Source organism: Eleutherodactylus coqui, chromosome 1 (assembly GCF_035609145.1).
Source record: "Eleutherodactylus coqui strain aEleCoq1 chromosome 1, aEleCoq1.hap1, whole genome shotgun sequence".
Lineage (NCBI taxonomy): Eukaryota > Metazoa > Chordata > Amphibia > Anura > Eleutherodactylidae > Eleutherodactylus > Eleutherodactylus coqui.
In genome coordinates, this window is record NC_089837.1 from 325,284,695 (window position 1) to 325,310,580 (window position 25,886).

General features: G+C 44.6%; 1 protein-coding gene across 1 annotated transcript in view; it reads left to right on the top strand.

The window, feature by feature from the left end:
- Positions 1-1,102: 1,102 nt before the first annotated feature.
- The window catches only part of BRIP1 (BRCA1 interacting helicase 1), a 228,452-nt gene continuing 203,668 nt past the window's right edge, over positions 1,103-25,886 (top strand). The window contains 6 exon segments of the mRNA XM_066575099.1: positions 1,103-1,200; positions 3,346-3,513; positions 4,758-4,855; positions 6,788-6,899; positions 21,081-21,239; positions 25,553-25,689. Coding sequence (XP_066431196.1) covers positions 3,510-3,513; positions 4,758-4,855; positions 6,788-6,899; positions 21,081-21,239; positions 25,553-25,689 — 510 coding nt within the window. The 5' untranslated portion in view covers positions 1,103-1,200; positions 3,346-3,509.

Genomic DNA, 25,886 nt, shown 5'->3' on the forward strand with positions numbered 1-25,886 from the left:
AGCTCTATGCAGAGACACGGGCTGCGGAGAGGCCATACCGCTTTATGAGAAGTTTTATAGAAAAGATGGCTGGGCCATTGTATAGAACAAGCACTGCTACTACTTGTCGCCCCCAATTCCTCATAGATTGTAAGCTCTTGAGCAGAGCCCTCATCCCTACTGTACACACTGTTTAACCCTTTCCAATCCATATTTGGACTCAGGGTTTCCTAAAAGGCTTTCTCTTTTTGCTGTTATACAACGGTGCCATCTGCTGGCTAAAGCGTGTGTGTGCGCCAGAGAGGCGCCAACAGCGGAGTGTCTGGCAAGACAGTAAGGCCCCCTGTGCACGGGCGTTGTGAAGTCCTGCGGCAGATTTCCGCTGTGGGAGCCGGGAGCAGGAGCCGCTGCCGAATCTCCGTCGGTCAGCCCTATCTGATATGCTGACCATGGAGAATCGGGGCAATTCGCAGCATGCTGTGAATTGCCCGCCGTGAGCGGAGAATCGCAATAATTCTCCGCTCGTCGACAGGGGCCGGCGCTTTCCATAACAATGCTATGGAAAGCGTTCGCCGGTGGTAAACCGCCGGCGAATACATGTCCGTGGACAGGGGGCCTGAGAATACCCCGTCGGACGTCTTCTGACATTGGAACTGTACAAGCTTCAATCAGAATGTAGGAAAACGTCAGCCAGTGGATTGGCAAGGGTTAATACTGTATGTGTTCTATGTTCCCCCTGCCTTGTGAAGAGCTGCGGAATGTGTTGGCGCTACAGAACGATTATTGTTATCACAGTTCCAGCTTAGAAAATTTATATATATAACATTTTTTATGCCTCAGCTAAAATGAAGGATGTAACGGTGGGTCACTGAAGCGGACTGTATCTGCCGCCTATCTAATGTATAAGCCTTCGGCACGATCTCCGTGAGGTACGGTGGGCTGTGCACGTAGAGGCACTACTGGCAGCGGCGCGACGTGACTAGAGAACAGGCATTCCCGCGCATTTTTGTTCCACCACGTGACTGCAGTCAGGGCCCGCCTCTCTCAGCTGTGGAGTGCGCTACAACTTTGCCTTCCAATTGGTCAACTGAAAGGCAAACGTCTATTGGCTGCGAGACTGAAAATGGGCGGGGCGTCGTAGACCCGGGAAGAATGGTGTGGTGCTCGGTTCCGGGATACACTGTGCAGTGAGCGGTGCGGTACCGGCGGCGGCAGTCCCAGGTATGACCCCACCTTCCCAGAGACCGGGATCTGTCAGTCAGCGCCATGACCAGAGCTCCCTTGTTAACCGTTACCGTGCACGTACCGTGCTCCTGCCCAGCCATTAAAGTGGAGCAATCTGTCAGTTTTTATAGAATGTACAAAATAGGCGGTTCTGAGAATTCTTGTAACAAATGTAATCAGTCCATTCTGTATATTGTTACTTCCAGCGTTGCCAGGGAGATGTGTGCATAGAGAGGGCCCTTCTGGACTGTGGCTGCAGCAGCTACATGGAGGGCGCTATGTATATATATACCCCCTCCGTAGTTGTATATAATGCCCCTGTCTCGCTCACGCCTCCCCCCTGTGAAGACAAGTGTCCTGCACCCCATTCCGCACTCATTCGTTTCCTGGGGGACGTGAGCGAGACCGGAACGTTCCACAGGTCTAATAATACTGCGGAGGGGATGTGTAGAACATGTCGGGGTTTAATGTGTATCTTGTGTAAAGATGCTACCGTGTTCCGTGGGCGCCGCATGGAATATCTAGGCATTGGGGCTCCTTCACACTGGCGATCGCGATAACGCCACGGCAAAATCACGCATGTGCTGGTGCGGTTGTTGAGCCCCAGCAGCGTCTTTTCCTGAGAACCATCCCGCTTCACTGCGGTCCGTGATTTTCTAGCGTAGAATTCCACAGGGGTTTCTTGTACTCGCTGCGGAGTCCAGAGGCGGTCGGCCACTCCAGATCCCGCAATTCAGATCCGTCCGTGTGCATTCATCTTTATACAGAACTGTTTGGGCAGAGTGTGGAGGAGATCACGGAGAGCCCTTTAGGAAGACATGGGTGACAATGCAACACGAGATGAAAAACTCAAGGGCAGGACTTTCCTGCAGAGAAGCGTAACCAGTATTAATGCTCAAAATCGTTAATACAAACTAATCTGAAAACTAATCTGGCTTGTTTTTGCGTGTAAACGCTACACGCTCAGCCCATAGCATGGAAGGCAACGAGAAGCCAGAGAGAAGCCCGTGATTCAGCGTAAACACTCTGCACAAGCGCCAGCGACCTTAGCGGTGACATCAACACTCGTTTAGTTGTTTTTGCCTGACTGTCGGCCGGTGTAAAAGGGCCATTAGCGGCGCACAGTGCCCGTGCCTCCGAGTCCCCCAAGGCGGTGATTGAGCCCACTTTGTCCCGTTGTTTTTAGTTACATTTTTGCATCATGTAAGACCTGGACAGTTCCTGACTCCCAACTGAAGGAGTTTGTGCTGGGATGGAGGGTGAGGGTTAGTTTAACTGTGTTAGGCTTACATTATCGCTACCACCTCGCTATCACATGGAAGCGTTTACAGCTAATCATGTAAGCCTAAGGGCTCCCACCCACTGGCATTTTTTTCTCCACTGCGCTGCGAGAGTAAGTGAAAAATCTCGCAGTGCAGTGTGAGAAAACCGCTGGGATATCGCTCCGACATCGCCAGTCTTTTCAATGGGGCCAGCGGCAGCAGCGCTAGCCCCATTGAAAAGATATGGAGAATGCCGCTGACTTCTGTCACAGCTGTGACAGCTGTGGCAGGAGTTTCCTTCATCCCCGCGGGGACCACAGGGATGAAGGAATCCTCTGTCAAAGCTGTGACAGAAGTCCGCGGCATGCTATCCCATTGCTTTCAATGGGATCGGCACTGCTGCCGATCCCATTGAAAGCAGTGGTTTCTGACAAGCCCCACAGAATGATTATCGGAGAAGGGCTTGAAATATAAGCCCTTCCCCGATGATCATCAAAAAAATAATAAAAAAAGTACTCACCTCTGCGGCGCTCAGACACGTCCTCCGGCTGGCTCCCCGTCACTGCTGTCCAGCACTTTCAGCAGGCAGGGTTTTTAAATGAATGAATAGCTAAGAGCTATCTGCCATTGGCTGAGCGCTCAGCCAATAGCTAAGCACTAGCTGCCAGTTCTCTCGCAGACCAGGAGCAGACCATGCATGATGCCAGTACGAGGATGAAGAAGGGCCACTATGTCTGAAATGTTACTACAACATGAAGTCTGAATTCATCATTTTCTGGCAAAACTGAACAAATCTTTCAATTTGCATTACATAATTTTCGTGATGCTGTTCCATTCAGAGTTGTTTTTTTCTGCTTTTATGATCCACAACTGATTTTAGATTCAACTACTGCTGCATAAAAAAACTTGAAGTGTGACTGCACGGATTCCGCCCGCGGCCAGTGAGCCCTGCTTACCTGATTTCCCCTGCAGCAACGTCAGCGCGGATCCCTCCGCTTCCAGGTTCGCTGTATTGTGTATGGTCCTCACGGCTCGCCATCAGACATGGGTAGTACAGTTTTCTTTTTTAATCTCCTGCTTTCCTGCGGATCTGCGGCACATCCACAGTGTCAGCTGTGGATGGGCCACGGATCAGACCGCTTCCAGGCAGCGATTTGTTTTCCAGATCAGAAGGTCCGCAAATCAAATCTGCATGCTTTTAATTCATTTGCAGACGCCCATGCTTCTCTACAGGTGGCTTGATTTGCGGATCTCCCATACGGATGCCCCATGTGGATTCTGCAAATCAAGTTTGCCTGTGGACATTGGGCCTAAGGCCACTCTCACACGGGCGCTTGTAAAAAGTGGTGTTTTTTAACACAGCGTTTACTGCCTTTTCAGCTGCGTTGACATGCGTTTTTGACAGCGTTTGACTGTGTTTTGAGCACCGTTATAAACGCGGCCTAGCAAGCTGATAATGTCGGAACTGAAAAAACACAACTGAAAACACAGTCACCACAGTTTACCACGTTTTCAGCAACGCTGAAAACTCACCCCATTCATTTCAATGGGCAAAGCATTGTGTTTTAAAACGCAGAAACGCATGAAAATAGAACAGACAACGCTTGAAAAACGCAGTGTTAAAAATGCTGCATTTTAACGTTTGTCTTAGAAGCCCATTTGAAATTAATTATAGTGATTGATAGCACTTAGTGTTGTGTGGAAAACGCAGCATTAGAGTAAATGCACACTGATGGATTTGAATTGTGGAATTTGGAGCGGGCGACCGCCTGTGAATTTCGCAGCAAATGCAGCCTATAGCATGCAATGGAAAAGGGATTGACATTGCGGATGGGCCGCGGACTCTGCGGGAAAAACAGGAGTTTAAAAAAAAAAAATTAAAATTGTCCTGTGCATGTCCGACGGCGAGACATGCAGACCACCCGCCATACAGATGAAGATTCGAGAAAGTAGGCATGTGCAGATGCCGCTGCTGCCAGGGCCAGATTCTGCATGTGAAATCCAACCCACCTGTGTGCAGGCGGCCATAAACGCTGAAAAAACCACCTGTGTGCCAGTGACCTGAGAGCTGATTCACAAGTCAGTATGTTATAAGCCAAAACCAGAAGCCGGTCCAAAATACTGAAAACATGCAAATCTTATCATTATACTTTCTATCTGTACGCTCCACTCCTGGTTTTGGCTCACAAAATACTGACCTGTGAATAAGCCCTGACACATGAGTATGAGCGTGAATGCTAAAGGGGTTATATTTTGAAGTTGTTAAATTTTTTTTCTTTTGTATCCTTATAGACAAAATGCCATCCACGTGTTCTGAATATACAATTGGGGGAGTGAAGATTCTGTTCCCATGTAAGGCGTATCCTTCCCAGCTTGCTATGATGAACTCAGTAAGTACTTCTGTCGTTTGGAATACAGTAGTGATTTATATAAATATGTGTAAATGTCTTCCCTCACTTCTGCGGTGGTGAAGTGATGTAGATATTCTCCTGGAGGATCAGACCTTGGCACAATGTCACCCCTCTCCCTTGGGCTGTGATCCTGTCCACATTATGCTCTGTACAGACATTCCAGTGGGCCACATCTGTGTTAAAAATGTATATGATGAAATACCGTGTTTCCCCGAAAGTAGGTCCTACCCTGATTGTAAGACCCACTGGGTTTTCGGGGGGTGGGGTGCCCTTGAAATATAAGACCACCCCTGAAAATAAGACCTAGCTAACATGTCCGCCCCCCCCCCCTTCCCAACTGAATACTCACCTGGTCCGCGGCATTCTGATGGTCCCCGGCGGCGCTGTGGCAATCTGCAGAGTCCTTCCCATCTGCCATTTCAGCTTCTGGTGACGGGGCTTTGAATACCCTGCTTCCAGCAAAGCGAGCGCTGTGATTGGCTAATCGAGCGCCAGCAGCAAAACCCAGCCTGCGCTCGATGAGTCAATCACAGCCACTCAGTGAATGACATCCCCCCCCCCCCCTCCCTCCGAAAATAAGACACTGTGCCTCTTATGGGGCAAAAATTAATGTAAGACAGTGTCTTATTTTCAGAGAAACACAGTATGAGTAAGGGGAACCTGTCCCCAATATCATGTTGCCCTAACCATTGGCAGCATGACTTAGGCTAATTTCACATGGGCGAGTGCAATATCGGGCCAGGACTCATAGCTCAACATAGCACTCGGCAGCATGCAATTTTCCCATGGATGCGAGGTGTTTTTATCGCAAAACCGTCTCGCATCACTACGGGGAAGCAGTGATCCTCTGCTGCGGCGTACGATTGAAGGGCTTCTCCCATTGTTTTCAATGGGAGACCTCGCAGTGTGTGCACGTAGCACATGGTGCAATGCTACCGCTGGCCACATTGACAACAATGGGTGATGCAAGGACATGCCCAAAGATAGGACTTGCTGCGATTTGTTTCTCGCATTGCGATGCGGGAAAAATATCACTCGTGTGTATGACCCCATTCAGAAGAATGAGGTTCATATTTGTGCAAGATTTGTCCGTGTGAAAACGGGCCTAAGTAACAAGTGCAACATTCATAATTGGGTTTAAAAAGCGCTGTCATATTTTAGGAGAAATGAAGATGTTCCACTGGGTCATGACAGTGTTATGCACCATGCATGGGAAGAAGTATCTGTGCCTGGGGAAGCTACCTAGCAAAGACTTCACCCCGAGCCCCACAACACTGGTGGCCCTGGTCATGACCCAAGTCCTACAACTGTGTTTTCTCTTAAATGTGGCTCATTTATGATGGTCGAGCCTGATGACATCCCATTTGGAGCCTACTTTTAGCATATTCTTTAGAAAAAAGCTAGTTTAGATGCCAAACATATCCATGGAGCTCCCCTCACCCAACAGAGGCCATGAGAACATTTTTTTCACCTCCGTCAGGCCAGGGCATATTGGTATCCTTTTTGTTTTTGCGGGATGGAATAAGAACTGCTTTATACAAAGGTATACAGTAAAAAAACTGTTTTCCTGCACGCTAGTTGGTTTCTTCATAACCTTCTATTGGGTTTATACATTGGGAGATCCTCCCGATTTATACCTCCGACGTAGGCTATGATCATGATGTACATAAAGCCTGAATCGTGCTGCTGCAGAAAGGGCATCGTGATCTTGGTGATAGGTTTCCTGTAATCCTGCCGTAGTTTCACTGCCTGCTTCAGAATCAGTCCATCAAGTTACCCTTTCTGTTAAAAGTGAGATTGGGAATTGTACCGAAGAATTATTTTTGTATTAGATATTTGAGAAGTTTAATTTTTTGTATGTGATAGAATTTTATAGTCAAATGTCCTTTGCCTTTTTTTTTATTATTCCAGATTATGAGAGGATTGAACTGCAGGCAACATTGTTTGTTGGAAAGTCCTACCGGGAGTGGGAAGAGTTTAGCGTTACTGTGCTCTGCTCTTGCATGGCAGCAGTCTCAGTATGGTGAGTAATAGTATTTGAACTGCACTATGTGGTCCTTTTATGTAACATTTGTTATTCGGTTTACCCCAGTTTTGGTATAAAAGCACCATTTTTTTTAAAGGGGCATATAATGTGTGAAACAGTTGCACAATATTTTTATGACTTGCTTTCTTGCCAAAATTTACATTTGCCATGAAAACTAGGCAAATGGTCTTAAAGGATTCATAGCTAACACAGACTTTATGAAACGCAGGAAAAAGGAAGTTCAGACAGGCAGACCTTTCCAGATGTGTCATGTTTAACCCCTTGAGTGGCACGCCCGGAAATTTTCCGGGACGAGCTCCACTGCTCATAGCAACATAGCCCGGAAGATTTCCGGGCTATGTATCACTATGGGAGCTGCAGAGCACAATGACACAAGCTGTGACAGTGTGCTCTGCCTGCACAGACCCACAGAGAACAAAGCAAGGGCTTTGAAAAACCAGCAGAAGATATTGCCGATATGCCGGCAACCTCCTGCACTGGTTTGTTTACAGGTTGCCATAGAGACCATCGGCTTGTCAGAAGCTAGCCGATGGTCTCTGTGGCAGGGAGAGCTTGGTGCTTGGCTGTCAGAGGACAGCTAGGTAAGAGCTCTTACAGCAGAGATCAGAGAAAACCTCCGATCTCTGCTGTGTTAACCCTTTACATGCTGCAGTCTATGTGACTGCAGCATGTAAAGGGCTGTCACTGCAGCATGTAAAGGGCTGTCACCATCGGACCCCTGGAATGTGATCAGGGGGTCCTGATGGGTCCCTGTGGAAGTCCCCTAAAGGGACAAAAAATTAAAATAAAAAAAAAAATTAAAAAAAAAAAGTTAAAAAATTATAAAAAAAATTAATAAAAACACTTGTCTCCCTTCACTTTGTAAAGAATCAAAAATACAATCACACATGTGGTATCCATGCGTCGTAATGACCCAGAGAAGGAAGTTAATACATTATTTAACCCCTTAATGACATGGCCCCTTTTTTTCTTTTTTCCCCATTTCTTTTTTTCCTCCCCCGTTTAAAAAAATCACAACTTGTCCCGCAAAAAACAAGCCCTTATATGGCCATGTCAATGGAAAAATGAAAAAGTTATGGCTCTTGAGACGCAACTGCAAAATTAGTTGAAATTCAATGATTAGACCATTTTAAAAAACCTGCCCTGGTGGGCACGACAGGGTGGTAGGAAACCCGCCACTCAAGGGGTTAAGAGATGCGCACTTTTTAACAAATTAGAAAAATTAGCAAACCTCCCTCTCCAAATACACCGTTATTACGCCATTATTAACAAATGTAGGCCATTGTGTGTTATGTAAAAGGAAGGTACATGCTTGCAACCTGTAACATATTAGGATATTTGTAATATTTTTCTTAAGTTTAAACCCTACTCCAGTGTCAGTCCTCTGAAAGTATTATGAGAAGGGGCTTGGCTCCAAATTTACCTGGTATGTGTGTGATCACATTACCCTTGTGTGCCCAGATGTGTGACAGTAAGTGCATGTTTCATACAGTAGATTTCTAGACCCTTGTGATTTTTATTTAGAGGTCATCTATTTGTGGTCATTTTAACGCGATTTTACAGTCCATATATTGATATAATATACATAAAAAGTTCTGCAGCAAAGTAATGTTCTCTGACTAAACACCATCCCGACAGTGAAGTATGGGGGCGGATGTGGGAAATGATTGTTTTGTTAAAATTCAAGGATTTTAACAAAACTATAATTGATTTTGTCCAAAAGCACAAAGATGAAGCTTGGGAGAAAGTTAGCCCAACGACCTCTTATACTGTGCATTACTTGCACCGATCCTGCATTATGCCCTGTATTAGTGTATGGTCGCACAGGACAGGCAATATTTACATCACAAGCTACATAGATAAGACTTCTATATTCTCGTCTGCATGATGCACAAATATTCTGTATGGAATCTGCAGTGTAATTGAAATAGCCTGTCCATTTATGCTGCAGATCTTCACAGCAGGTTTTAGCTTTCACAATGCAGTGCAGTGAATAGGCCCCGTTTGAGCATACCCTTATAGTCCAGTGCTGCATATTCACAATTTTGCTAGTTGTCATTGAAAAGAGTGGACAAGACTTGACAACCCATTCAAAACCCTTGATGAGTAGACTGTGTAAAGATGTTCTCTGGAGTGACGAATCACATGTCACTATATGAAGGAATAATCTGGATTGGATGGATTGCAGGTAAGTGCTTCCTATGTAGTGCCAGCAACCTCAAACCTGATTCAGCGGTGTGGTCATATGCAGCAAAATAATGTTCTCTGACTAAACACCATCCCGACAGTGAAGTATGGGGGCGGAAGTAGGAAATGATTGTTTTGTTACAATTCAAGGATAAATTGTTCAAAACGCACAGAGTTGAAGTTTGGGAGCCCATGAACAGGACAATGATCAGAAGCCAAAGTGATGCAGCAGTAGTTGAACATCGAAAAGCTGTTTTGGAGTGGCCAAGAGAAGGTCCAGATGTCTGTACTATTGGGAGGCCAATTTGGCACTATTTGAAAATTGTAGCCCACAAGAGAGGGGTGGGTGTATCTATATATAATAGATATCTGTATATGCAGTATATCTATAGCTGTCCATCCATATATACACACATCATAATAGACATTTGTATGTTATCTAGTATTGCAATCTTTGTTATCCATATGTGCCATGCTTCAGAAATCCCGTTTTTAGTCTTTCCTTACATAGCACAGCCCATGGCACTTTCCTGCCCCATGATGTACATTAATGGGCAGAAGGGCTTTATTATGAAATATCGTATAGTTATGGCATAGGGACGGAGTGGGCACAGGAGCTGACTCTGTGTCTTCAGCCGTGGATGTGATTGGTAACGATTGGTCAGAGCTAGATGTAGTCCTAGATGTTTAATTTCTTAGATGCTGAGGTCAGTATTAACTGCAACATCTAAATGTGTTGACAAAGTGAAGGCAACTCCTTTTCTCCATCAAACCCTCGTGTGATTGTAGGGCGCTAATTGGTTGCAGTGGCATCTGGAGGGTTAACAGTTTTCCGAAAGCCTTTTATGCCTTGCCAGGGGCAGGGTCTAATAGGCAGCCTGCCAGTTTAATTTAATTTATTTATTTTTTTAATTTTGCCCTTTTGATTTAATTCTTGTGATATACTTAAAGAGTTGACAAACTTCCTAAATGCCTTTCTTGAATCGTTAAAGAGGTGCAGTTTTTTAAACTGGGTGATTTATGGGGAGTCACTAATTTATAGGCCCTCGTAAAAGTCACTTTACAACTGAATTGTTCTCTAAAAATGTTGTACATTCTGATATCTTGTAATATTTCAATGAAAATTATAAATGTCCTAATAAAATAAAAATTGATAAAAAAAATAATGCCTACATAAACAAGGCATATGGTAAATCTTCTTTTGACAATTTTTGTGTGGTATCATTCTCCATTTTAAGAGCAGATCATTTCAAGCAGAGGTTCCCAAACTTCTTTGCGCCGTAGACCACTTGCTGATTCCCCCATATACCCCCTCCCTGCCAGCTTGCACACGACCAGGTCGGAGAGAACCCTCAGTGGAATCCGTCACTGTGCTCAGCTGGCATCTGCGCGTACCTGTACTGCTGATGGTCCGCATGGCTCGCCGTCGTACATGTGCAGTGCAGATCTTTTTTTTTTCTTTTTTTTTTTAATACCCTTGCTCTTCCTATCCTGTCGGAAATTGCAACTTTTCCGCAATATCAATTGTGGAAGGGCCACGGGGTGGATGGTTTCCATTGACTTCAGTGGAAGCTATTCACGCAGAATCCGCTTAAAAATAGAACATGCTCCGAATTTTCCTCCGCAAGCAGAAAATCACAATTCATTTCTGCTTGTGTGTGGTTATGGGCGGTATTTGCTGCGGAATGCCGCTGCTCTAATATTGAATTTTTCTTAACGTATTAACCCCTTAATGACGCGGCCCTTTTTTTTCTCCATTTTTGTTTTTTTCTCCACCCCCCCTCCCCTTTTAAAAAATCATAACTCCTTTATTTATCCATCGACGTCATTATATGAAAGATTGTTTTTTGCGGGACAAGTTGTATTTTTCAATGGTGTTATTTTTATGTACCATAAAATGTACTGAAAATGAAAAGAATTCTAAGTGGAGTAAAATGAAAAAAAAACAAACGACATTCTGCCATCTTTCAGAGCGTCTTGTTTCTACGGCGCACAAGCTGCAACAAAAACGACATGATAACTTTATTCTATGGGTTGGTACGATTACTACGATACCGAACTTATGTAGGTTTTTTTTTTTTACTATACTACTCTTTTTTTTTCCCCCAGACATTTAATTTTTTTCAATTATTTTCTGTGGTAATCTTGTGCACACAATAGCTTTTTTATTTTTCCGTCGACGTAGTTCAGCGATGGTTTTTTTTTTAGCGGGATGTCCTGTAGTTTCCTTTAGCACTAATTCGGAATACATTCGACTTTTTGATCGCTTTTTATTGTGTTTTTTCTGGGAGATAGGGTGACTGAAAAAGTGCATTTCCAGGTCGTCATCCCGACGGCCCCATTTACAATGGAGGCTGCCCTCTGACCTCAGTAGGGACAGGAAGAGCCCTTAAAAGCACCTCCCTTTCCACCATTCATCAGTGTCTTCCTGTCCCTAAGGTGGCCAGATGCAAGCTCCAGGAAGATCCACTTACCGGAGGCACACAGTGCCGAAGATCCCCTGGAGGGAAGAGGTCAGAGCGGCATACCTTTGTAGTCCCTGCATCCCCGACCTGCGCCGCCATGGAGCTGTAAGCCGCCGATGCAGCGCAGGTCTCCTTGAGCGGGTCGGCATCTTCTGGCCACTGCTGCTGCGATTAGGTAGTTCCTCCTGGCAGGGGAACGGCAGCGGCGGCCTCCCTGGTCCTCAGCGCGTGTACCGGTGATGTCATCTGGCATGGTGACATCACACGCTCAACGTAGGGTGCGTGGCTACCGGCGCAGACCCGGAAATGGTGCCAAATTCAAAACAAACTTCTCCATAAAGCAGGCTCTACTCCTACAGAAGTTATCCTGCAAGCTGCCAGAAGTGCCTCAGCATGTCTACATGCGACAGCTCAGCACGAGATGGAGAAACAGATACCCTACAAACCGTGAGTGGCTATATGCCAAAAAATGGAATATGCAAACTTGCCTTTTGTATTGATTGGATGCATATATGTTCCCTTTTTCCCCTCTCCCCCATTTTCTGTATGGGTTAGATGGAAAAGGAAGATCCAAAAGCTAAAGCGAACCCCAGGAAAAAATCTAAAAAATGCGTTATCTGTAGTAAAAAACTAGAGGATAACTACAAAAAAAACCCTATGTGAAAAGAGGTGAAGGCAGGCGGAGTCGGTGAACTCTATCTCCGGTGAGTCCCTGGAACTCCTATCAGAGGGAGAACTAGAAGATCCGCCATTATTACCAAAGGATGAGAAAAAATACTATTTTTCCTCAGACGACATAGGGCACCTCATAAAAGCAGTGAGGGAAACTATACAGATCGAAGAAAACCACCCACCCAGGACAGTCCAAGACGAAATGTTCGGGGGCCTCCGGTCAAGAAGGAAAACCATGTTTCCTGTTAATCAGACCCTGCAACAAATTATCGCGGACGAATGGCAGGAACCTGAGAAGAGACTGTCCATCTCAAAAGAAATTGGGAACTGGCTAGCGTTTGCTCCCGAAGTCGTCCGCCTGTGTAGAGAGACACTAAAGGTCGACATACAGATCGCTAAGGTGGCCAAGAAAACTTTCTACCCTTCGAGGACGCATCTCTGCTCTCGGACCCGATGGACAAAAAGGTCGACGGTCTGATGAGGAACATCTGGGAAGCGACGTCCTTTACCGTCGAAGCTAATATTGCTGCAACATCAGTAGCCAGATCCATGGTCTTATGGTTGAATAGAATGGAAACTTCAATTAAAGATCGGGCTCCCAGGGAAGAGTTAGCCAGCTGTCTTCCCTTTCTGAAAATGGCCACCGCTCTTCTAGCAGACGCGTCAGCAGAAACCGTTAGATACGGTGCAAAAAACGCGGTTCTCAGTAATACCGTAAGAAGAGCATTATGGTAAAAAACGTGGGCAGCAGACATAACGTCCATAAATAAACTTTGCCCCATTCCGTTCCAAGGCAAATATATGTTCGGGCCTGTCTTGGATAAGATAATTGAGAAAGTAGGAGACAAAAGCAAGATCTTTCCAGATAGGAAATCCTATAGGAAGTCATCCTTTTCAAGGAGGACACAGCAGCCACCTCCAGAAATCGAAGGGAAAGGAAAAACGGGAAGATGGTTGTACCCCAAGGGAGGTTGGGGTAAGGAAGCTCAACCCCTTTCTGACTCAACAGGGGGTAGACTAGAATGTTACCTGGTCCAGTGGCAGGGGATAACATCCAACCCCTGGGTACTTCAGATAATTGAAGCCGGGTATCAAATTGAATTTGATTCCCTATCTCCTAAGAGATTCTTTCTAACCTCCCCAGGTTCCCCACAAGAACAGAAAAATCTGCTAAAGGGCATCCAAGAACTTGTGGACCTAGGAGTCATTATGCAGGTTCCCAAACACAAAAGGGGTGAGGGATTCCATTCCCCCCCCCCCTTTTCTTGATCAAAAAAAACCAAACGGCTCTACCAGAACCATCTTCAACCTCAAAGTTTTAAACAAATTTATTTCTTACAAGAAATTTAAGATGGAAACCGTAAGGTCCATCGTATCACTAATAGATCCCGACAGCGTCATGTGCACTATAGATTTCAAAGACGCGTACTATCACGTCCCAATAGCCGCAGTTCACCACAAATATCTGAGGTTCGCTCTGCAGGACGGTGACACAATCTATCACTATCAGTTTATGGCTCTACCCTTCGGTATCTCGACTGCCCCTAGAGTCTTCACGAAGATAGTGATAGAAATGATAGCTTATTTTATGTGAAATCAGATTCTTATATTTCCATATCTGGATGATTTTCTGTTGGTATCAAGAACAACAGAAGCCATACGCGCAGGCCTGTCCGTAGTCCTGTCTACCCCAAATGATTTAGGGTGGATAATAAACGAACAGAAGTCCGATCTAATTCCGGGTGCACAGAAGACATATTTAGGTGTACTCCTAGACTCCCGCATTCAGGAATTGCGGCTTCAACCATCCAGAAGTAAAAACCTTATTCAATCCGTAACCTCCCTATGTTGGGCCACTGCGGTGTCCATCAGAGAAACGACGCAAGTGCTAGGCCTGTTGACAGCCTGCATACAAATAGTCCAATGGGCACAAGCCCATACCCGACAGCTACAGCGGTTCATCCTTGCCAGGTTGGGCAAATGGCAGACCTCCCTAGACAAGAAGGTGAGCCTGTCCGTCCAAGTTAAAGAGTCCCTGCGCTGGTGGACCCTACAGAGGAACCTGAGCAAGGGTACCTCTTGGTTACGGGAACCCGCCATATCTGTCACAACAGATGCTAGCAAAACCGGGTGGGGAGCGCAAGTAGCAGATCTGACTCTGCAGGGAACCTGGGATTCCCAAATAGCTGCACGCTCGTCCAACTATAGGGAATTAAAAGTGATATGCGAGACCCTCAGTGCCGCAGAACCCCACTTAAGAGGAAGGCACGTTAATATCCTAACCAATAATATGACAGCCCTGTTTGTTCGTCACCAGGGGGGAACACAACACCCACACGTCCAACAACTGGCGGCAAAGATACTTCGCTGGGGTGAATCCACTGTGTTATCCCTTTCAGCCATTCATCTGAAGGGGTCCACAAACGTCATCGCAGACTTTCTCAGCAGGCAAAGTGTCCTTCCGGAAGAATGGGGTCTGAACGAGCAAGTCTTCAAACATCTAACGCGCCAGTGGGGAAAATCGCAGATCGATCTGTTCGCCACAAGGGGAAATACGAAATGCCGGGACTTCTATTCTCTAAACCCAAGAGACAACCCATGCTGGGTAGACGCCCTGTCTCAAAGTTGGGACATGGACTTGGCTTATGCATTTCTCTCCTTCCCACTGATTCCGTACACCCTCAAAAAGATTTAGGCCAGCCGGGCGTCAGTAATCTTAGTCGCCCCCATGTGGGACAAGAGACCCTGGAATCCCCTATTGAAGGCTTTAGCGATCTGGGGCCCACTTCGACTACCGGCCATGGAAGATCGCCTTTTCCAGGGCATACTAACCTACTCGGGGGTCGAAAAATTTAAACTAGCGGCCTGGATGCTGAAGGCGTGATACTTCAAGGGAAGGGACTTTCTCACAAAGCAATTACCACCTTGACCAAAAGTCGTAAACCGGTAACCACAGCCATCTATAATTGAGTGTGGAGGAAGTTCTCAGAGTTCTGTAACTTAGATCCAGGCAAAATCCCAGATATTGATATACCCATAATCTTGGAATTTCTGCAGGCGGGCCTAGAGAAAGGCCTTAGCCCAAGAACTCTTAGGGTTCAGGCAGCAGCGTTAGGATCCTACTTAGATTTTCCCTTGGCGGAGCACCGCTGGGTTTGTAGGTTCCTTAAGAGGGCAGACCGACTTCGGCCCTTTATTAGGGAAACCTTCCCTACTTGGGACCTGAATTTAGTCCTAAATAGCTTCTGCAAACCACCCTTTGAACCCCTCTCCCAACTCCCCCTAAGACTACTTATGCTAAAAGTTTCTCTCCTAGTCGCCATAACCTCAGCCCGGAGAGTAGGAGAACTATAAGCCTTATGTTGTGTCGAACCACACATGCTGATACAAGATGATAGAATAACGTTTAAATTAGACCCAGCTTTACTTCCAATGGTAGTGTCCAAATTCCATAGAGAGCAGACAATTACCCTGCCTTCCTTTTGCCAAAACGACAGAGAATGAGAGATCCACAGCTTAGATGTCAGAAGGACCGTTCTAACATATTTAGAGGCTACCCATTCTTTCTGGAAAAATAACAACCTCTTTGTTCAATTTCAGGGCCGTGCAAAGGAAAGACGGCATCTAAAAGTACTATTGCGAGATGGATCAAGACTGCCATCCAGGAGGCGTACAAAGCTAGGGGTCTCGATCAGAGCCCACTCTACACGGTTACTCTCCTCCTCATGGGCAGAGAAAGGCCAGGCATCAGCCGAGCAAATCTGCAAAACGGCCACCTGCTCTAGCCTACATACTTTCATCAAACATTATAGCGTTAACGTCCAGTCGGGCAAAGACCTGGGATACGGACGGAAAGTCCTCCAGGCAGTAGTCCCACCCTAAGTCACCCATAATTTGGTATTACTCCCAAATGGGGCCGTCGGGATGACTACCTGGAAATATACAGATTACTTACCGGTAGTCCTTTTTCCGGGAGTCATCACGACGGCCCATAGTTCCCTCCCTTATAGAATAATTATGTTCTTTTCAATGTAAATAGGACCAAATAAAGGTAAATTTTGGTTCAGTAAACATTGTCCACTGTAATAATTTGAAAGTCACTGAGAAATGGTGGAAAGGAAGGGGCTTTTAAGGGCTCTTCCTGTCCATACCGAGGTCAGAGGGCAGCCTCCATTGTAAATGGGGCCGTCCTGATGACTCCTAGAAAAAGGACTACCAGTAAGTAATCCGTATATTTCTGGCGTTCTTTCTTTATTTTTTTTTGGACTACGTTCACTGTGCGGGGTAAATAATGTGCTACTTTGATAGATCGGACTCTTACGGATGCGGCGATACCAAATATGTATTTTTATTTTATTATTTAGATTTTTTTAATTACAGATATGGCAAAGGGGGTGATTTTAAAGTTTTATTCCTTTTTTTTTTTTTTTTTATACAATTAAAAAAACTTTATTGCTCTTTTTTAACTTTACTTTTAAGTCCCCCTGGGGGACTACAATATGCGATACTTTGATTGCTCCTGCAGTATGATGTAATGCTATAGCATTACGTCATACTGCATTCTGACAGGCAGTCTATCAAGCCACTCCACGGGGATGGCTTGAAAGGCAGTCTCTCAAGGCCGCCCTGGGGCCTTTCAGAAGGCCCCCGGCAGCCATGACACCTGCACGGCTCCCCCGATCACACCGCAGGGGTCCGTACTGGACCCCCGAACAGCGTTCGGGTGCTTTAAATGCCGCTGTCAGAACGGCTGATTGCAGCTAATGCCCACGGGTGTCGGCTGTAGTAAACAGCTGACGCCCGCACTGTATGAAGAGAGGTCGCGCCACAACCTCTCTACATACATTCCCCGACGCTCCAGGACGTAAATGTACGTCCTAGAGTGGGAAGGGGTGAAAGTCAAATGGGTTTTTCACAGCTGTCAGCGCTGCTCACTTAGGACGTTTTGTAGAGTGGACAATTGTAAAAAAGAAAAGCAACAAGTACAATTTGTATTCAGATCTTTAATGAAAAGATACAAAATACAAGCAAATATTTAGATTTGTGACGAAACAAATGAAAACCTGGTAAAGTTCTTACGTAAAATTAACACACAAATAATGCTGTTCAGAGACGTAACTAGAAGTTCTTGGGCTCCCATGCAAAATCTGAAGCTGGGTCCCCAACCTACCATGTGCTGATTGTAATACTGGTGTCTTATGTAATGGAAGAGCCTTTGGGCCCCCTAAAGCTGCAGGACCCAGTAGCAGCTGCTATCTCTGCATCCCCTATAGATACGCCCCTGATGCTGTTAATGGGAGGAATGAGCACCGATAGCAATTGTTCAATATTTGGCTTTAAATTAATGAGGTATTGTATCAAATCTCCATGTCCAGCGATTGGCAATAGATTTCTTTTTTTCGTAAGAAGACTGGCGTCTGCGCTAAACCCCTTTCCACAAGGTATGAAGATGGAATATGATCACAAACTAACTTGTGATAGTCCATAAAGCAGGATAAGCCACACACACAAGGAATTGCTGCCAGTATGAAAACTTGTAAGAACTTGCACATGACCATAGTGTACCACAAAGCAGATAGGTATAGTTCACGCAAAACCTCTTGGGCTCTGACGGGCCATGTGAAAACGATGCGCAGTAGAACCTTTATAGATAAATTAGCTGCTGCACAGCTCTGTTTGTCTATCGCCAGAGCCCAAGAAGTTTTGTGCGAGCTCTACATAAACAATTTTATGAAATATCAAAGAGGTTAGTAATTTCTAAGTATTATGTACACAATCTGTGTGAGGTGTGTTATGTCATTTATGGAATGCCTAAATGTTGATGATGACCTGCCTAAATGGAGTCCAGCCATTTACATCTCGTACACCCCCACATTTTTTTCTTGCTGACACTGACCCCCAGCAAGTCAAAATCGACCCCTGGGGGGTCCATATAGACCACTTTGGGAACCACTGATTTAAAGTTTTGAAAACTACAAATTTTTCCAATTTTTCTTTTTAATTTAAATTTGTTTTTAAATAAATTTTAAAATAAAACATTGACCAAAATTTACCATTGAAATAAACTACAAGATCCAGAAAAAAGGAGCCCAGAATCCCTTGGATAAGTAAAACTATTCCAATTATATTTACCACAAAATGTGCTAGATTTGAAAAATCAAGCTACATCCTGAAATCTGAAATGGGTTTCGACCTTAGGGGGTTAAACGCCGCAGGACTGGTGAAATGTTGGTCTCTTGATCTGGGAATGTGGTTTCCTGTATTAAAGGCAAGATATGTGTTGTCATAGTTTTTTTTTGGTCTTCCCTTTTCCTAAGACTTACTATTAAGTCACATGTGTGACATTTTATGACGGCTGAGGGATTGTGTGTGTGTAGGCATCTACCTAATGAGAGGACCTTTTATCCTCAGATGGTTTCCTGTGGTGGGGGGCTCGTTCTGTGTCTTGAACCAAACAGACCCAACACATGCTAAAAACCGAGCTGTTGGGAAACATCTGAGATTACATACTCACCTTTCTGCCTTAAAGTTCAATCACATCATAAACAGAAGAATGTCACCCTTTTATTGGCACGTTGGGGTTTGATATTATGTTCTGTACTCTTACTATCAGGGCCTGCAGGTTCTCCGTTTAACCATTTCAGAACACGGTTATCTTGTGGTATAGATCCTGCCTTTGAATATGCTGACCCGTGAATAAGACATGTGAATGTTGCTTAAATTACTGTAATATTTCACTGAATGCGGGGTGGGAGGATCTACATGGCCTTTTACTTTGTTGTCCATTTACAGTAGTTTATCATTAATAGGCTAAAGTGGAATAGTGTTCATAAAACATAACTTTTATTGGGTACACTCTGAAATGCTAAACAATAGTCTTTGTGCCATTATGTGGGTATAAGATGATTAATTCAATGTTAGTGATACAAATGGGAAGTTTTATATTTGTATAGAAAAGAATGTTTTATATAGTGTAAGACTTGTAACGGACCATTAACCCCTTAGTGACCAGCCCATTGCCTTTTTACATCCTGGCCTGCTGGGCTTTATTCACAGAGGATGTAAAAACATGCTTCCTCTGTGAATTAAAGCTCTGCAGGCTCTGGACGTGACGGCTCCATGCTGGAGCTGTCATCCCGGGCCGCAGGACCCCTCCCCGGTCACACGATTGATACCAGCAATCACATTAAAGTAAATGTAAAACAAATAAAAATTTAAGTTTCAGCTCCCCTTACGGAACGGCATTACATCACGCGCAGAGGGTCGGGAAATTTAAAAACTCCCTGCTCCCGGCTAGTCTGAGTAGCCGAGACTGGAGAGCTGCTACCGGGAGCCACTGCCCACGCGCCCATTGTTAAAATGGTGGACGCATGCGCAAAAGCCACAGATTGCTGGCGTAATTTAAAATCTCCTCGCACCTGGCTACTAAATGTAGCCGAGAGCCTGGAGATTTCATGGGAGGCCGCAGTACGCGGTTTTTGGTCACGTGATCATCGTTATCCAATAGATAACGGCGATCACATAAAAGTAAAAAAAAAAAGAAACTAAAGTTTTACCTCCCGTCACTGATCAGATCTGTGCTGCTAGTGTTCCCTGCCAATAGGCAGCTAGGGGCCTGCAAGGGGCGTTCCCTCCTGTTAAGTGCTGTCACACCCCTAGCTTCCAGTGGAGACAAGGTACAATTGTGACGGTGGTGGTTACCTCCTCCTCCTCCTCCCCCCCTGCACAAGACCTCTGTACAGGTTGCAAAGCATGAAAAGAACACACTTTCAGATCAGTCATTGGGTTCCCTCCTGTCCATTGTGTGAATAGCCCATGATCTCTGTTGTAAAGTATGTCTAAATGCTGTTAAAAGCATGCCTGTATAATCATGTACAGGTAACAGAATTTAAAAAAAACATTACAATCGGAAAAGAAAAGTGGATTAGAAAAATGAAAAATTTTACACTACCTGGTTTAATAAAAAAAAATATATAAGTGATACATTCCTTTTAATTTTGCATACAAATTGCTATTGTTCATAGATTGGAATTTCATAAGTTTATTAGTCACATAGCCGAAGTTCACAGTGCAGCAGATCTACAAACCACGATTTGGGCCAGTTTCTAAATGTAAACTATCTATTCACAGATGGCAACAAGAGATAAATAAAATTTATTTAAAGGGGTGCTATCATGAAGAAAAATAATATACTATCCATCCCAAAAATAAGTGCTAACTTGCTTATCAGTCGGGGTTCAACCACTGGGATCCCCACCAATCCTGAGAACTGGGCTCTGAAGTATTCATCCTCACTGGAGCAGTGATCACACATGTTCACCACCCCTGCATTGGCTTCAGTGAGATGGCCGAGTGCTTGAACTCCGGAAATGTCTGATGGTCTCATTGAAATGAATGGAGCAGCATATGTGACCGCCACTCCATTTTTGTGGGGTTGTAACCAGACCTCCCTTCTCGGGATCAGTGTGGTTCCTAGTGGTTAGAGCTCCACCGATCAGCAAGTTATTCCCTATCCTGCAGATAGGGGATAACTTGTTCTTGTCATAAAACTCTGTAAACCCAGTATCCAATAATTCAACAAGTCTGATAACCCAGTAATTCTTTCTAGCACAGATTTGCAATGCAATCTGAAATATAATATAACCTAAAGCAGAAGACTAGCAAAATAAATTCTAGTTCAATAATAGAAGTTATAGCAGCATTGTTGTGGTTATATTTTTACATAGGGCTGGCATCTCCAGTCACAATTCTAAGTGAACATCCAGTTTGCTGAATTTTTTATATTACATGTTTGTGCATATGTAATATTTGTTTCTGTGTGCTTCTGTTGTAGGAAAGCCTGTTGATGAAGGGGCAAATGAAAAGGAATTGAAAAAGGAAGACTTTTCACCTTGTAGTTGCCCATGTCATTCAAAGGATCCCCATACAATTGTTGCACCCTCTACTACTTCTAGTGATAAAGCTGGATTATCCTCGAGTGGTATGGCAAATGGTAATATAACTTCATTGTACTTCTGTTAGTAGCTAGTTACTAGCCTTTGCTGACTTTTGTTTTCTCCTAATATTCATGCAGCTACAGATTTTGGTCATTACTTAGGCTTCTTTCAGCCTACATTCAGCCATCCACTTTGGGTTCCATCTCTGTTGTCTGTCTTTCATGCAGAATACTGCATGACCAGGAAACCTAAGAGTGAACGTGTGAGACGGAGACCTCTTTGTGTCACTGTCCATCTTAAACGTAGAAAAGTGTAGTCTGCATATAAGATGGAAGCCAAGATGTAGCCAGCTTTGAATTGTCAATACTTAGTCTGAGAAGAGCCTAAATATCCAACAAGACAATCGGTGACATTTTCTTTTTAATGCAAAGATGTTTAACATGCTCAGGAAATATTCATACTGGAAGAATGTAGATAAATTGATACATTATATGATGCATTAGAAAGTTTGTAGAATAAATATCAACTATAGCTAAAGCCCAAAAGCTGCAAAGGATAGGAACGCTGATATTCTCAACATTCTAGGTCTGCAACGACCATTTAAAATGGTAGAGGTTGCAAATAGAGGCAAAACTTACAAGGGCTGTCCCAGGCAATTCATTTATTGCTTGTCCATATGGTAGGTGATAAGTATCTGATCAGTGGGGTCCAATCACTTGGACATTCACTGATCACAAGAATGGGCGGCCAAAGTATTCCTGAATAAATGGAGTGGTGGTCACATGTGCAAGCGCTTGGCTATCCCCAGCATTCTCATTAAAATGAACTGAGTGAAAGTACATAAGCATGACCACCACTTCATTTGATGACACTCTGGATTCTTGTGATCAGATACTTATCACATAAACTGTGATTAGGCATTAAGTAAAAGCTCATCAGCGGTTTACTTTTTCACTCTGCATTTCACCTGAAATTTTAGTTTTCTCTTTGAATGCATTGGCGGAAAAACTTTTTAATAGATTTGCTTTTTCCTCATCACCCTCTACAACTATTCCCTCATTAATTTTAAAAGGGTTAACACTTTCAGTATAAATCATTTTACTAGTTATATAATTGAGTAACATTTTAGGGTTTGATTCACTCCCTTTGGATGAGTCTTTCTGTCTCCACATTTGCTGCTTTTAACATTCTTTGTTTTCCTTTTAACTTTTTGATACTTCTTCACTGCATTCTTATTTTAGTAGTTTAAAGTGGTTTTCTCTGGTTTTAAAAAAAGGCTCAGCATTGTGTAGAAAGAAAAGACTTGCCTACTCCAGTGACTCCTTATCCAGCTTTGGAGCATTGATGTCAGTCACTGGGAATCTAGAAGAGGTAGGCTGGTGGTCACTGTGTGGGGTTCTTATTTTTACAATGTACACAGTGCTGCGTAAATGACATCCTAACTTTATTCTGTGCATCAGTACAATTATGGTGATGCCTAATTTTTATAGGTTTTGTTTTTTTCCCCAAGAAAATGAGTTATAATTTCTAAAAATTGCTGTTGCCATCTTCCGATTACCAAACCTTTTTACTTTTTCAACAATAGGGTTGTGTGAAGGCTTTTTTTTTTTTAAATATACACCTGTGGTGGCGAACCTATGGCATGTGTGCCAGAGAGGGCATGCAGAGCCCTCTCTGCTGCCACGCTCGCTGACAGTTGCTCACCATGATAGTGATTACCAGCCGGGTACAGGTACACACACTGACGTCAGGAGTTCTGCAGGAGGGAAGGTCAGGGGAGGAGGAGTTTAGGCGTGCACACACTGCCGACAGTGTGTGCACCCACAGCAGCGCAAGGAATAGAAGCAGCGGTGCTACAACGACAAGGGGGAGGTAAGTATATGATTCTCAGGGGGACACTATTACTACTGGGGCTACTATATGTGTGTGTGTGTGGGGGGTCACTATTACTACTGGGGCTACTGTAGGGGAGGGGTCACTATTACTACTGGGGCTACTGTAGGGGAGGGGTCACTATTACTACTGGGGCTACTGTGTGTGGGGGGGGGGTCACTGTTACTACTGGGGCTACTGTGGGAGAGGGGTCACTATTACTACTGGCTACTGGGGCTACTGTGGGGGAAGGTGTCACTATTGCTACTGGGGCTACAGTGGGGGGTCAGTACTACTACTGGAGACAATATAGGGGTCACTTACTACTGAGGTCACTTTGCATGTGGCAGCATACCTCTAGCCAACTTGGGGTATGTTTACGCATGGTGGAAATACTGTGAAATGTCTGCAGCGAAAATTTCCGTAGCAAATTACGCAGCATTTCTGCATCCGCAGCTGATTTCGTATTACGTGGTGCTTCACCTCCTCCGAAGGCTTGCAGCTGTCAACGCTCTCCGGCTTCCGATTCCCAGCGGCCTGGTCAGGTGTGGCGCCGCTGGTCAAGGTGAGGTCACTACAGGCCGCTGGGAACCAAAAGCCGGGAAGCGCTGACAGCTGCAAGCCTTCGGAGGAGGTGAGGGGGAGCGCCACATAATATGAAATCAGACGCGTACCTGATTTCCAGTCAAAATCTGCACCAATGGTACTCCAGGGATCCAGCTAGGAGAAAAAACACACAACGTTCCTCCTTGTCTATTTTGAAACAGCCCTGTCCATTTTATAACAACGGAGGTAAAATCATACGTTGTGATAAGCCCCGCCCCCCGGTTGGTGTTAATAAATAAGTGAGTTTTGGGTTGCAGTTTGGGCACTTGGTGTCTAAAAGTCTCGGCATCACTGCTATATACCATATTGGGGTACATATGACTTTTTGATCGCTTTTTTAAAAAATTTCTTGGGAAGGAGTGTCGAAAAAAGTGAAATTCTGTCATTGTTTTCTTTTTGTTTTCTGATGGCACTTGCTGTTGTGGAGAAATAATGTTCTTTTAATACATCAGACTTTTACAGATGCTGCACTTTCTAAATATGTTTATTGTATTGATTTTATTTAAAGTTAAAAATGGGGGAAAAGGTGGGGGCTTAAACTTCTAATATTTGATTTGAATAAAATATTTTTTATTTATTTTACCTTATTCTTTACTTTTTTTTAAAAATCCCTATGAAAGACTTGAACAAGTGATCATCTGATCGCTTATATGGTATACTGCGGGACATAAGTTTTCATAATATTGTATTTCTGCTGGCATTCTATCAAGAAGTTTTAGAAGACAGGAAGTTTCATCCTCTGACAGCAGCATCTCAATGGTTAACAGCTGCGATCATAGTTCTCTCCTTTGACAGCAGCATCTCAATGGTTAACAGCTGCGATCGTAGTTATCTCCGATCATGGCTGCTGTGGCTGGGTGTGGGCTATCTCTGACAGGTCATCAATAGTTGATCAGCAGGGGTCCACCTCTTGGGACACTGACCGATCAGCAGAGTGGGCACATGCTGTCAGCGCCGCAATCACACAGAGTTCAGAGTGGAAGTCTCAGTGCTGACTTCTGTATAGTGGCTGCTGCTTGTAACTGCAGGCACGGCTCTCATTGAAATCAACATGAGCTGTGCCTGCGGTTACAAGCACTGGGCACTACATGGGATGTCGGCGTGAAGGGTTCCGCTCCGACCCCTGTTATTGCGGCACTGACAATATGCGCCCCCTCAGCTGATCGGTCGGGGCCAGTTAAACCACCACATGGGTAAAATCCCTAAAAAAGTGTCTAGTCCTTAAAGGGATTGTCCCGCGCCGAAACGGGGTTTTTTTTTTTTCAATAGCACCCCCGTTCGGCGCGAGACAAACCCGATGCATGTGTTGAAAAAAAAAAACGGATAGTACTTACCTGAATCCCCGCGCTCCGGTGACTTCTTACTTACCTTGCGAAGATGGCCGCCGGGATCTTCACCCTCGGTGGACCGCAGGTCTTCTGTGCGGTCCATTGCCGATTCCAGCCTCCTGATTGGCTGGAATCGGCACACGTGACGGGGCGGAGCTACGAGGAGCAGCTCTCCAGCACGAGCAGCCCCATTCAACACGGAGAAGACCGGACTGCGCAAGCGCGTCTAATCGGGCGATTAGACGCTGAAAATTAGACGGCACCATGGCGACGGGGACGCCAGCAACGGAACAGGTAAGTGAATAACTTCTGTATGGCTCATAATTAATGCACAATGTACATTACAAAGTGCATTAATATGGCCATACAGAAGTGTATACCCCAACTTTGTTTCGCGGGACAACCCCTTTAAGGTACAAACAGCCTGGTCCTTAAGAGGTTAAAAACATAAGCTGTTTCTTTTATTGGAATCGGTTATTTATGAACATGCAGACTGCACATCTTTGTTTGTCTTTATAGTGATAATGACAATGTGTAAATAAGTGTATATTATTTTTTTGCAGAATCATCCAATAGCAAACCTACTCTTGCTTCAAAATTATGGGCTAAGAAACAGGCTGCTCTGGCTGCAGATGATGATGATGATGATGATTTTCAGACGGATAGAAAACGAAGCCGCACTTTTGCTAATGAGCAGCAGGTAATAAACGTACTGTTTACAGAGGGCTATCTATTAAAATCCTTATTTTTCTTTTCTGGTTCCTTGTGGTTTATTCAGGTCACACCACACCTCATCTGTCATATTTAGTTACTGCTCCCATTTACAAATGGCCTCATTATCGCTGTGCACATTGATGTGTCAGAGAGACTAATGACTTTGTATTTGGCTATGGCTGG